Source organism: Apium graveolens, chromosome 5, assembly GCF_009905375.1.
Source record: "Apium graveolens cultivar Ventura chromosome 5, ASM990537v1, whole genome shotgun sequence".
Taxonomy (NCBI): Eukaryota; Viridiplantae; Streptophyta; class Magnoliopsida; order Apiales; family Apiaceae; genus Apium; species Apium graveolens.
In genome coordinates, this window is record NC_133651.1 from 273,470,479 (window position 1) to 273,484,704 (window position 14,226).

At 32.0% G+C, this 14,226-nt stretch overlaps 2 protein-coding genes and 1 long non-coding RNA gene across 3 annotated transcripts; 2 read left to right on the top strand and 1 right to left on the bottom strand.

The window, feature by feature from the left end:
- Nucleotides 1-796: 796 nt before the first annotated feature.
- LOC141724473 (uncharacterized) lies at nucleotides 797-3,129 on the bottom strand. Its single transcript, XR_012576704.1, has 3 exons — nucleotides 3,080-3,129; nucleotides 1,111-1,369; nucleotides 797-1,017 (listed from the first exon to the last, which is right to left on the bottom strand). It is a non-coding gene; the product is annotated as an uncharacterized LOC141724473 (long non-coding RNA).
- Nucleotides 3,130-5,841: 2,712 nt separating this feature from the next.
- On the top strand, nucleotides 5,842-11,313 carry LOC141659052 (uncharacterized). Its single transcript, XM_074465786.1, has 10 exons — nucleotides 5,842-6,230; nucleotides 6,434-6,606; nucleotides 6,703-6,861; nucleotides 7,094-7,243; nucleotides 8,624-8,767; nucleotides 9,019-9,175; nucleotides 9,942-10,114; nucleotides 10,537-10,592; nucleotides 10,748-10,850; nucleotides 11,090-11,313. The coding sequence occupies exons 1-10, from the start codon at nucleotides 6,005-6,007 to the stop codon at nucleotides 11,177-11,179; spliced, it is 1,431 nt and encodes a 476-aa protein (XP_074321887.1). The 5' UTR covers nucleotides 5,842-6,004; the 3' UTR covers nucleotides 11,180-11,313.
- Nucleotides 11,314-12,735: 1,422 nt separating this feature from the next.
- On the top strand, nucleotides 12,736-14,226 carry LOC141659053 (uncharacterized). Its single transcript, XM_074465787.1, has one exon. It carries the CDS (start codon nucleotides 12,919-12,921, stop codon nucleotides 13,921-13,923), a length of 1,005 nt encoding a protein of 334 aa, XP_074321888.1. The 5' UTR covers nucleotides 12,736-12,918; the 3' UTR covers nucleotides 13,924-14,226.

Below are 14,226 nucleotides of genomic sequence, written 5' to 3' on the forward strand. Positions count from 1 at the left end.
TTCATTCAAATATTTTCAAACAAACTTATCTTCCAATCTTATCTTGTGTTTGAAAATAAATCTGTTAGAACTTTGCTTATAAATACAACTCTTCATTTCAGATTTGTAGCTAACACTTTCACGAGAATCTTTCATCATCTGAAATCATTTTCTTGTTTCATACCCGAGATATTCATATCCAGAAAAACAAGAAACCTAGTTTGAGTTGTAATCAATTTGTTTATTCTTGTACTCGTGTATTCATATCAACTTTGTGCCGGGTTGTGGCAAGCTTGATTTCAAAGTATAGCAAGGTAGCTAGAAGGCTAAGGAATAGCAGTGGGCTAGGTAGCAAGGTAGCTTGGTAGCTTGGGAAAGGGTTTCTTTCAGGTGCTATATTTGTAATCAAGGAAAAGACTGTAAGTTCTTTTATTAAAGTTGATATAATACATTCTCTATGCTAGTTGGCATGGGGACTTGGATGTAGGCCATAGACTAGGTGTAGGGGCCGAACCAAGTGAAAACTCTTGGTGTTCTGCATTGTTTAATTTCTTTATTACTGCATTTATATTTCAGTAATTTACTTTTTGCAGTTAAAAGAAACTGTCCCATACCCTGTCTCATTTGTAAAGGGACTGTCCCATTTGCATAAGAGACTGTCCCATTTGCCTTGTCAGTTAGAATATTATTTTATCTATCGAGCCATCGTATTTCAAACACATGATATGCAAATATAATAGCTGCTTTCCAATATTAATGTTTTTGAATTTCGGAAGTAGGCTAAAATTTAGGACAAAATAGAACGTGGTCATGGACCCATGGTATTTTAAGAGCTTGGAAGCAAATATAGTTTGTGTTGCCCAAGTACTGCGTATTCTTACCATTATTTAGAAAGGTATAGGTATTACGGGTAGTTGTGTTGTTTTTGTCCATTAAATTCAAATTGGTAATGACGACCTTCCTATTCAGACGAGGAAGACATCCTTGGTCGAGGCATAAACAGATGTAGCTAGTGGCATTGAAATTTGCCAACTTTGACTGAAAATGACAAAACCGAGTGCCGTGTTAGGAAAATTTGAAAAGAAATTTAATATCAATATTATATAAACATCACTGGAACCAGCACTGTACCTGGAACCGAGTCTCAACCTCTGGACTTTCCAAACTTTCTGAAGAAATGCAAATTAAATATTATCACAATTAGACATGGTGGCATACTCATGCTTTTGTTCCCCACCTAACTCAGGATATAGTCAATAGTCCTCTCCAGTACCACACATTCTCAGTATTTTGACTCGCTCTATGATACAACAATACACTAAAACGAGGATCGATTCTGATGACACCAAAGAGTATTTTGCCACTGTTTCATCTGTTCCAGTAACCAACTCTATAAACAAAGATGAGTCCATTTAAATCCCAGGTATCTGTAATCTTAGGAATATTTTATGACATAGAAAATATATATATTTTTATATAAAGTTAAGAAAAAAAGAGGAACTAATGTAGAACTTAAACGCAATTATATGTATAGCACCCGGGATTTACCTTATTAAATTTTTGTATTTCCGAATGTGTGTCAATATAGTATATGTACACTTGGAATTATTTGTTGAGGCAATTCCAAGGTCAGAGAGATAACTGACATTATAAATAAGGCATGTAATTTTTTCAAATAATTGCATCAATTTAGCATATAAGTTAGCTGGAATGAGGAGGCAATCATATTAAGTTGTATATTTTAACATTGTAAAGATTGCACGTTTTTTTCAGAAAGAGGAGATATATCTCATTTTTACATGGAATCCAAAACACAAATGAAAAACATGGACTCGAAATAGAATGCAAGTACCCTTCTTAGAATAGTGTCATCTGCCCTAAATAAGCTTGTCAATATTATTAACAACTTGCCATGTGATCGCAGCCTTAGCATGTTACCAGGCCTGACCACTACCCCGAAAAATGTTCTCGCCATTAAGACCATTTGAAAGGTTCACTACACATTCTTTACAATATTTGTTTATCATAACCTGACTCTATTTGAATTATATATGGACAGGTGATGCATAATAAAGTTTACACTTCTAAAGATAATGGAATTTTAGTAAATGAACATCTAGAAATTTTAAATAACCCCAGAAAATATTCACACCATTAAGACCATTTGAAAGCTTCACTACACATTCTTTACGATGTTTGTTTATCAGTACTTGACTTTATTTTAATTATATGTGGACAGGTGATGCATAATAAAATTTCCACTTCTAAAGATAAATGGAATTTTGGTAAACAAACATATAGAAATTTTAACCCGATTATACAGAAATCTGCAAATTTTTATATCATGATAAAATGTGCGACTTTTTTAATGTTGTAGTGTTACAAACATTAAGACGAATACACAACGTCTCTGAATTTATACTTCAATCATATAAGATAAAAATTGGATTTGTAATTTTTACATACTTTTAATAGGTTTTGGGGATTACCCTAGTGAACACCTGGGAAAAAACTCTTAATCTATTCAATGGCCTACATTTTCATATTTGGATGTGAACATTCCATCTAAGTCTAAAATTTAAGTTTTCAAAAAAAAAATTAAATATACAAATAATGTCCAAAGTTTGAGTTTAGAAGATGGTCAATATATAGGTACTAAAAAATCTGACCTAAGCAGGGAAAAAGTATCTTATGAGAGATCTTATGGAGAACTTAAATAATATTATAATAGCAGGTACATGGGAAATATGTTGCATATGCAAACACATTTCATATGTAACTGTAGAGGCGACAATGTATAGAGTAAATTAAAATTACACTTTCATTGGTTTAAGAGTAAATTACAGAGGGGTGACCGCATTTTACATCGATTTTCAAAATTGTGGCCAAATTTTTAAATTAAGTATTACCGTCTTTTAACATACTTAATATTGTTTATCTTTCCTAATTACTGTAATACACCCATGATGACTTTAGATATCAAACTTATCAACAAAATTCATCTGCAAACTTTGGAGATTCCTAATTCTCATTTTATAAAATTAATCAATATTAATATACATTAAATTGTAAAAAATAATGGAAATAGAAAGTAACATACCATGTTTTTATGATAAAAAGCTCGATAGGTAATCATACGTGAAGGTTTATAACCTGTGTAAAAATACAAATTTCACACAACACAAATTAGCATTGACAAATTAAGATGCAGCGGATATTACCAAAAAATAATATTACACAGCATTGTGAAGAAATCATCATAAATCACATGATTTGCAGAGAGAAATAAAAATTATAAGAAGATATTAAGAGAGAGAGGATATTACATAAAATAATTATAATGTTCTGGTATCAACAATAAACTTGAGATTATTATCATCAAATCATTTGTTGATATACAAATATATGTAGATTGTAGATCAATTGTAGCCTGTAAAAAAATAAATTAGAATCGAGAAAATATTACTTATACACTTTTATGCTGTGAGCAATGTCATAGACTAAACCCACTTTGATGCAGTAAGCCATTTCACGTGTACATTCGTACTTTATCAAAAATTTCATCATGTACACTTATAAAAATATTCGTATCTCTATCAAAAATTTCGTCAAACAAAATGTACACCTATACAAAAATTATATGCATCAATAAATCACTAAAACCAAATCACAAAAGAAAATATCAAAAGGAATAAGGGATACTATACTTTTGATGTCATTATTCAATGTTTAAAAAAATATACCTGATTTGGTTAAAACCCGTATTCAAAACCTATGATTCTTAATTACCAACAATTGTTCCAGTATTATAATACCTATATCATTAAAACAGAGATCAAAACAACGATTATTCTATATAAATGGATATTATAAACATATATACAAACAAATAAATAACATATATATAAGCACGAATATATAATTCTCGACAACATATATTCACAGACTTTCAAAGAAAAAAGAGAGAATATAAACAAAGAAAAAAAAGAGAATATAAACATTGTTGTAATATAATGGACCACCAATGGACAGGAGTTTGTTGCTACAATATCTACATGTCATGCATACGGAAGCAGCCATGTAATTTAATGCATCCGCTATACCAATAGGGTTTATTCCAAAACTAATCCCATAAGTATAAAAAAACAAACTTCGGTAGGAAATTTCTTCAAACATGTAAACCTCATGAACACAATTTATATAATTGTGCGATGTTAAAGAATTTTTACCTGATGTGGTTGAACCCAAATATAATTTTTGATTCCAAACAATTGTTATCCGCCATAATTGTACCTGTACAATTGGAAAACATGAAAAAAAAATCAATATATATGATAAAAATAATTATGATATATTTATCAATTATAAACGAATCAAACTGCATAAGATTAGAAACAAATCCACACATATATATACAGTCACATATATATACACACACAAATGCATTCACATTCATCCAAATTATAGATTCATATACATACATATATACATAAAAAATAATGAAGAAAAGAATATGAAAATGAAATTATAGATTCAATTTTAAAATTAGATGTTAGTTATTCAAGAGCATGGTTGAAGGATTGATTGATTCTGATTTTTAATTTTTATTCGTTCTAGTTGATAGAGAAAGGAAAGTAGTAATCATCTTAAAATTTGAATTATTGTTAGCATAGATTATGGATCTGTAATTGATTAATGTAAAATAAGTAAAAGATGTAATTGAATTTGTATGTTATTTTAAATATATTTAATTAATTTATAACCCGTTTTAGTATTGGATAGTCCATGAATTTACATTGATTTGTATAGGTTATAGTATAATTTTTTAAATGGATCGACCCACTAGTCAAATTTCAAAAATATTCAGACATATATTATTATAAATAATTATATTTTTTAATTTACAATATTTACAATAGTGTCATTGTTAGTACAAATTCTTAGGAGTTTTCACTAGTAGTCTTCACTAGTAATCATTAATAGATAATAGATTATATTCATACATATATTATTATAAATAATTATATTTTTTAATTTTTTCCAAGTATTGAAAAAATATATTACAATACAAATATTTAAAATAAAATATATTTATTAAAAATCATTTGAGTGTTAAAAATAATCTGTGCATAGCATAAATTAATATAAATATATAATCGAGCCGCTGGTCTTTTGTTATAATATTGTGCCCGTAAAATTAATAAACAAAAAATAGATTCAACGCAGAAAGGGGAGAGAGGGTCGAGAAACTAACAATAATTATTTTCTGAGTTTAGTGATTTTTATTGTTAATTTCTTTCTAATATGATATATTGTAATTATTTAAAAGGAATCTTTAACCTAATTTCTTAGTACAGAGAGTATTACGGTAGATGTCCTGTAAATATTTTAGTAAGTTAGCCATTATTTGTATACATGAACTCCATCAACAAACCTATCTTATATATTCATGCTTTATTATAATAATAATAATAATAATAATAATAATAATAATAATAATAATATCTTTGAAATGTAATGCAAGTACGAAGAGAAAAAAAAAGTGTGTGAAAAAGAAGGCACATCAATTTTTTTGTTAACAAAATTGAAATAAGACATTCTGTCTTAAAATTATGACAAATAAGATATGTCCTAATATTTTAAAGTAATTGTAGGACACTATTAAAGCTTTACATTTTTGTTCGTCTTAAATTTTGATTTATGCACCATAAAAAAATCTCTTGCACTTGGCACAGATTTGATGATACATCCATTTTTAGCATTTGAACAAAAAAATATGGTAACCGGCTTTCTAATTCCTAATAATTTCTACTTTGTATATATTTGTGTCATTAAAAGAAGTTAATGACAATAGTGGCAATATCTGGACAAACCTTGAAACTTTGAAGAATTTGGCAATACGAGTGTGCCGTGCCGTGCCGTGGCGTCTCACAATAAAGATTGATATAATACGCACAAGTAACCTCCCAACTAAAATGAATTAGTATTTGTATTTTAAGTTACTAAACTACCCAAGGGAGGGAGAATGTCAAAAATGGAACAAGTAGCTGAGAAGAGCGAGAGCCTCATCTTACTACACAATGCTGTGATCATCACTTTAAATCCTCAACTCCATGTTTTCCGGGACGGGGGAATCGCGGTGGAAGGTGATATCATCAAATCCATTGGTCAATCCCATCATATTCTCTCTCAGTTCTCTCATCTTCCTCATTCTCAATTTATTGATCTTCATGGTCAATTCATACTCCCTGGTTTGTATTCTCAACCTCAACCTTTTTATTTATTTTTTTCATAATTAGTTCTAACAAATCTCGGGCTGACCCAGAATCGAACTCAGGATCCAGAAACCTTGCCAACAGGCCATCCCCATCATTCTCTGCTTTCATTTTTAAGTCAATGTGCTTGTACTGTTTTTTTTTTAATCTTGTTTTAACTATGTAAATTTGATTAATAGGGTTGATTAATACCCATGTACACACCTCTCAGCAATTAGGAAGAGGTATAGCTGATGATGTTGATTTAGTCACTTGGTTACACCACCGTATTTGGCCTTATGAGTCCAATATGACTCCAAATGATTCTTACATCTCCACTTTACTTTGCGGAATTGAGCTTATTCACTCCGGTGTAAGTCCTTTAAACACACACTCAACATTTATCTACTTCTAATTCTGAGGTTATTATGCCTAATTTTGTTGTTATTTTGATTTTTTTTAACTACAGGTCACTTGCTTTGCTGAAGCTGGAGGTCAGCATGTACCAGAAATGGCTAGAGCTGTTCAACTACTGGGCTTGCGCGCTTGTTTGACCGAGTCTATTATGGATACTGGTGAGGGGCTACCCGCCTCTTGGGCCATTCGGACCACTGATCATTGTATGCAGGTACTTGCATTTTTCTTAATACCGTTTACCTGTCCCTGTAACTTGTATTGCATTTCTATGAAGCATCTTTATGTCTGTTAAACTTTTTCATACTAGTCCAAGTCATGCCTCCATTCACATTGCAATTTATTATCTTGTTTCGATCCTGTTTGTGGAAACTATGTCTCTTCCTGGCATCTATTTTATATAAAATAATTTCAGGACACCTATTAATTTTTTTTTGAGAGGACAGTCCCAGAAGGAACTGTACAGCAAGTACAATAATACAGCAGATGGGCGCATCAGGATATGGTTTGGGATAAGGCAAATTATGAACTCTACTGATCGTTTACTTCTTGAAACTAGAGATGCAGCACAGGAACTCAAAACTGGAATCCATATGGTAAATTGTTCCCTCTTTTATTTATCCTTTTCCATCTCTCGGTCTCAAATGTTTTACTTATTTTTACTCACTGGCTATGTATGTCAAAGTGTTCTTACAAGTTACCACTGATAAACTATAGTATGTTTACTGGCTAAATGTGAAACTTTCACGTGCTGAATGCTACAGTTCTCTGTTCAGTTAGAAAGTCATTTTCTGCTGGGTTGTTCAAAGATCTAACTGGATTGGAGTTAGTCCTCCAACCTTGTTTAACTCTATAAGGGTTTCTATGTCATTCAGAAAAGTGCTAGAACTATTCTACACTGTTATATCTTAAAAATTAAATATAGATAGGGTAAATGAATGGTATATGTATCACCCATGAGTCTTGATCATATCATTATAATCCACTAAAATTGTTCAGTTTTTACCATTGAATCAAATCACCTAATTTTTGGTTAAAAAAATAACAATATCTACATCATCTATTCTTGAACCATGCTATGCCTCTCTATTCTCAGCCAATGCAGTACTCTCATCTCTTTCTGCAGACTACTCTCTTCTCCTCTCCCTTGGATTTTGCATATTAACTATTCGGTCTACATAATACTTGGATCGCTCTTAAATACCAATATAATGTCATAACAAGTGCTAACCTGGATATTGTTCTCGGAGCTTACCATCACACTCGATTACTTCAGTGAATTCACTATATTCTTTTCTTTGATTCACGGCGTCATTTGTATATGGTACTTTTATAACAAATTAAAGATGTGGTCAGTACTAGTAGTGTTGTATAGAACTATCAGGGTCCAGATATTGTATTATTCCTTTTCCAAGTATTTTGTTTATATGCTGGGAGGTATACATTGTTAGCCCCCCTCTTTTTTTTTTCTAATTGTGACAGTGGTCTTTGAATTCTCTACAATGCAAAAAAGTAGTTGGATTACTCAGGCACTGTAATTGGATGACTCTTGCAGTCTACACATCACTGGTTGATAATTTCCGTAAATAAAAATAGTCACTTCAAAGATCAGATCTCTGTTTACACGGAGGACAGACTGATGGGGTATAGTTCGATCTGTCAGAAACCCAATCGCTGATCTAATTCTGATTCAATAAGAATAAAAAGTTGCGATTTGGATCTTCCTGATTTAACCAGACCTGGTCCAGTGACATCCCTATTTACTCTATATATTGACATTGCGTGTTAATTTATCTTCAGTTAAACGAATCGGTTTGTTTTTCACTTTCGTTTTTTTTTTGTTTTTACTCAGCCTTTTTGTAAGATTGCACAATGAGCTGGATTTAATTTTTGTATGGTACTACACATATGATATATTTTGTGGAATAATGTCATCGATTGGAGGTTAGTCATGGTTATGTCGTGGCTTTTTGTAGCATATTGCAGAGATAGATTACGAGAACCATGTTGTTAAGGACACTCGGAAGGTTAATTATGGCACAGTTACATACCTGAAAAAAATGAAGCTCCTGCAGAGCAACTTGCTGGCTGCTCACACGGTTTGGGTCAATGAAAAAGAGGTAATCTCCAGGTTTATATCTCAGTCCGCTGGCATCGACTATTGTGAATTTAGAGATACGGTATAATAATGTTCCAAAAACAATCTCTAAACTTGTTTAATGTTTTCTGGTTTAATAAATCGTTAGACCAAACTATTATGTTAGCTCTTTTGTTTGCACATATATAATTGATAAAATCTGTGTATGCAAGTATCTAGTTATAACCTTGTCCTCACATAATTCTTTTTTCCCTTTCCGAATCTCTTTATTAGATCCAAATGCTTTCCGATGCTGGGACAAAGGTGTCTCATTGTCCTGCCTCTGCTATGCGCATGCTTGGATTTGCACCAATTAAAGAAATGATGGATGCTAAAGTTTGTGTATCATTAGGAACAGACGGTGCTCCATCAAATAATAGAATGAGCATTGGTTTGTTTTACTTGATTTCCTAGTTCTTTTATCTGAATTATTTTAAACTTTTTTCATAAAATGTTATATATATTACTTCGTCCTTTTAACTAGCTGAATGCGAACAGACTATATCATTAATCTCACAAATCAATGATTCTGTGTTGATAATAAAAGAGAGCACATGTAAAACAGAGTGTATTGTTTCTTGAAACCTATTTTAGTTAATATGTGAGTCTTCGATACCCCTTCTACAACTACTGCAATCATCATAAGGTAATTGCTAGTGCGTGGAGGAAAATCAATCATAAATCAGTTAGTAGCAATTATTTGACATGCAAATTTTTAAGATAACGGTGTAGGATTATTAGAGTAGAATCTTGTCCGTGAAATCCACCTTATGATGCCCTGGATGGTGTTATAGAAGTAGAATAATTTAATATTGTTTACTTTTTGTTGAAATCTCTTTATATTCTAAAAGACACAGTCATTCATGAGGATGAGAATTAAGACCTTAAATGTACAAATAACAGTAGGGCAAAATGTCAAGAAGAATAAACTTTTCCATATAGTAAATCATGCAAATTGCTTAAACTGGAAATTTTGAACGTGCATTTAGTAAAACATATAGGCTAATGTACCTATACTGTGTGCATAGTCATATATGCATCCACATACTTGTTGATGAACTTACATACTGTCAAGTTGTAGATGAAACGTATCTTGCTTCTCTTACTAACAGAGTACAGTTTTTACCTGATAAAAGTATGGTTCTTTGTCTCTGCAGTTGATGAAATGTATCTTGCTTCTCTTATTAACAAAGGACGGGAAGTTTATTCAAAAGGAGCTACTGATCCTACAGCTCTTCCTGCTGAAACAGTTCTACAAATGGCAACAATAAATGGTGCAAAATCAGTGCTATGGGACAATGAAATAGGGTCCCTTGAAGTTGGGAAAAAGGTGTTATAATTCTAAACCTAATTTATGCGCTTTTAAATTTTTAGCTAAATTGTGCTCCTCAAGTGCCAAGTTAAATCAGTGCTAAGTTGATTAGGTTTCATATATATTTGCAGAAATAGTATATTCTCTTGAAACTACAAAGGGACTGCTATTGTTAGTTTCACTTGTTAAGTATTAGACCAATTTATTGATTGTTTAAAGTTATTTCAGTACTGTTTTTATTTGTAAAAAGATTGTTTAACAAAACAGATGGTTTTCATATTAGCTAAAATTTGCATCTTTCCATAATTTTTTTATCAACCTTTTGTCTCTTGCTTGCTTGATTTCTGCCTCTAGATATCAACTTTTCCTAGCTTCATCTTCTCTTAATGTATCATAGACCTCTTAAAGTTTTTATTGGTTTTATGCCTTAAATGCTGCAGGCTGATATGATTGTGGTGAATCCTTTCTCATGGACTATGGTTCCTTTTCACGACTGGTATGGCTGCACACTGCACACTATAATTTCCTTTTTTCTATGTAAGAACTAGAAAGCATATTAGTCTTATGCCTAGCCAGTAGCCAGACTGCTAGCGTTATCCAAGCGAGCTCAGGCGATAGACACTAATTAAATTTGTACAAATATGACTGCAGTATTTCTAGCCTTGTATATTGTATGCGGTCTGAAAACGTGATTTCTGTTATGTGCAATGGGCGCTGGATAATGAAGGATCGGAAAATATTGAATGTGGATGAGGTAATTCATGCTATCATCTTTTTCTAATAAGGAATTGAGCAAGTGAGAGACAATGGAAATGCGACTAGATTCTTTTATTTATTTATTGCCAATAATGTTTGGTTGTTAGCCATGCATCAAATACCATTCTAAACGAGCAAATAAAGTGAGATTATATTATAGCATCCAGATTTAAGTTTGGTAGCTCTTGCAATAAAGCGACTCCACAGGATTTTAACATGGTAACATCTTGTGTGCAGGAAAAAGTTATTTCCATGGCCAGATCTGCCTCCGCTGAACTATTGAAGAGGGCAAGAATCCATATTCCGAGCAAAATGAATTTTGTTTAGCTGTTAAAAGTACTTCTACAGTTGATGCATAATAAAATATTAAAAATATGTGTACTGAAAAATCTATACTCATCTATACTATACTATAAGCCGGAATAGAGATAATTTGGTTCAACGGTTTGATTCAACGATAATTCTCTAATTTTGATTATTACAAAATAGATAAATAGTGTTATATATCTAATAAACTACTAAATTATTAAACTACTACTAAATATAGTATACTTATCCTATTAAACTACAAATACAACTTATCCTATTATTAAAAGATATAAATAATAGTGTTATATATCTGCTAAACTACTAAATTGTTAAACTATTAGAAATAGTCTATTTATTCTACTAAATTACGAACACATGTTATTCTATTATTTTTATTATAAATTTATAATCATTATATATTTATATAAATATTTTAAAAATATAATATAACTGGATAAATAAAAATTTAAAATATTAATGGGAACTCGTGCATCGCACGGGATTTATGCTAGTTATACTATAATAACCGGAATGGGTATAATTTGTAATTTGGTTAACCCCTCATTTTGGTTATCACTTTACATCACGACCGTCGGATCTTATTCATCAAATAATCAGAGCCGTTAGATCCACATACTAAAAAAATACACTCCACAAGTTCTCAGGTTCGAATCCCGTCAACAACAAACATTTATATTATTATTTATAAAAATACATATAAGTTCTTAGGTTCGAATCCCTTAACAACAAACATGTATATTATTTATAAAGATACATATAAGTTTTTAGATTCGAATCTCACTCACCAACAACAAACATTTACATTATTATTTATGAATAAGATATAATCAATCATATATTATTTATACTATTTGAACCTAATTTGAAATTATAATTATATAATCATTATTTAGTATTAATAAAATTATATAAAATAAAATTAAAAATATATAAATATTAACCAAGACTCGTGCATTGCACGGGCCGTAAGCTAATACTATACTATAATAACCGGAATGGGGTATAATTTATAATTTGGTTAACCCTCATTTTGGTTATCTCTTTCTATTACGACCGTCAGATATGTTTCATCAAATAATCAGAGCTGTTAGATTCAAATACTAAAAAAATACACTGCACAAGTTCTCATGTTCGGATCTCGTGAACAACAAACATCTATATTATTATTTATAAAGATACGTATAAGTTAAAGTTATAAAAAAAATAAAAAATATATATATATATAAATATTAATCAAGATCCGTGCATCGCACGGGCAGTAAGCTAGCATATGTTAAAAACTAAAAGTATGAATAGCGAGGCTATAATTTTTTTACATACAAGCATGATGAGTTCGCCATTTAGTTATTTTATTTGGTTGTAAGTAAGTAATAAAATAAGACGAGACGGGGAATATAATAAAAGAGTAGGGTTTTATTGTAAAATAACCTAACTAATAGATTTATTGGGGTTGTAAATAAAATCAGGTTGATATAATTAGAAAATGAGGTGATGTGTGAAATAATATGGGCGGTCCACACGGAAAGCCCTGCCCATCTCTAGAATGTACCAGAATTTCCAAATGTGTCTTCTGTTTCTCGAAAGTTCTAGTACTTGCCAATTGCTAAGGGAAAATTCTGTTAATCGCTATATATATCACAGTTGCAAGCACTTTCCCTTCAAAATTACAGCAACAATAATCAAAGCGCATTGAAGTATCTCTACCTACAGCATCCTTTTGAAAAACATCATCATCGATGGCAAGCCCAAGCCCGTTTTTCTCCAGCTACTGGAACCAACCTTCTGAGTCACGCTCCTATTCTCCCTCCTCTAAACGCAAGCCTGAAACTGCGTCTCCCAAGGTCATTTCTATTCCTGTCCACTTTGTCGGTTCGCAAAATAGTCGAATTAATTCCGGTCGGAGTAGATCAGATTCTGCTGTGATGATTCAGAAGGTATTCAGAAGCTTTTTGCTGAGGAAAAGCGTTAGGAAAATTGTTAGTATTAAGAATCAAGTGGAAGAGATTGGGAAGAGACTTGCGCAGAATGAGACTGTGGAATTAATCCGTAAGGATTCCAAGGAGCGTCTGAGGATTAATGAGACGCTGATGGCTTTGCTATTTAAACTTGATTCCATTCGGGGTATTAGGGATTTGAGGAAAGGTGTTATTAAGAAAGCTATTGCATTACAGGAGAAAGTTGATTCTCTTGTTATGCTTCCAGGCGAATCAGAAAATGAGGGTTCTGGTGATTTGGTTAAGTCTGATGGTGGAGAAATTTGTGGTGATAAGATGATGCCAGTTGAGAATTCTCCTGCTGCTGCTGCTGCTGCTGTTTCTGTAGATGAGAACGTGGTTGACTCGATGGAAGCACATTGTGTTGTGAAGGAGATTGTGGAGGATTGTAATACAAAGAATTCCAACACTGAATTGCAGAAACAAGATGAAGAGATGGATGATTGCAGCAGCAAGGGAGTAGAACAACAAGCAAAGGAGGATGAGGAGACGGAGACGGAGATGGGAGAGAAGATGATAAGTGAGGAGGCAGGAGTGAAGAAGAGTAACGAGGAGGAGTTGCAAACTCAGATGATAAGAATGATGAGTGAGCTAGTAGAGAAGAATGAGACGCAAACGCGGATGATCAACTCATTAACTCACAGGGTTGCACAATTAGAGAAAGCCTTGCTGTGCGACAAACTGCGCAGGAGTAACAAAAAGAAGAAGCGCCAGCACGATGCAGCTGCAGATGGAAAGCAGCAGTAGACTGTAGTTGTTGTAGCTCATCTGTGTTTCTGTTAATGCCCTTTTTGCTCCGTATACAGTTTCGTTTCAGCTTTGTGGAACTTTTTGTTTTCGTTGTATTGTGAATGAATGAATGCAAATGGCCAGATAAGTTGCGGATAAAGTTAGGGCGGTGATATTTGGACCCCTTAATTTTTAATATTACAAAACTAACATCAAGCATTCAATGAATATTTAGTTTGAAGTTTTCATTTGCTGTTATATTCGCATATGTTTTTCAAGTGTATCTTTCTGCCTTTTATTATACTAATTTTTTTCTGTTTA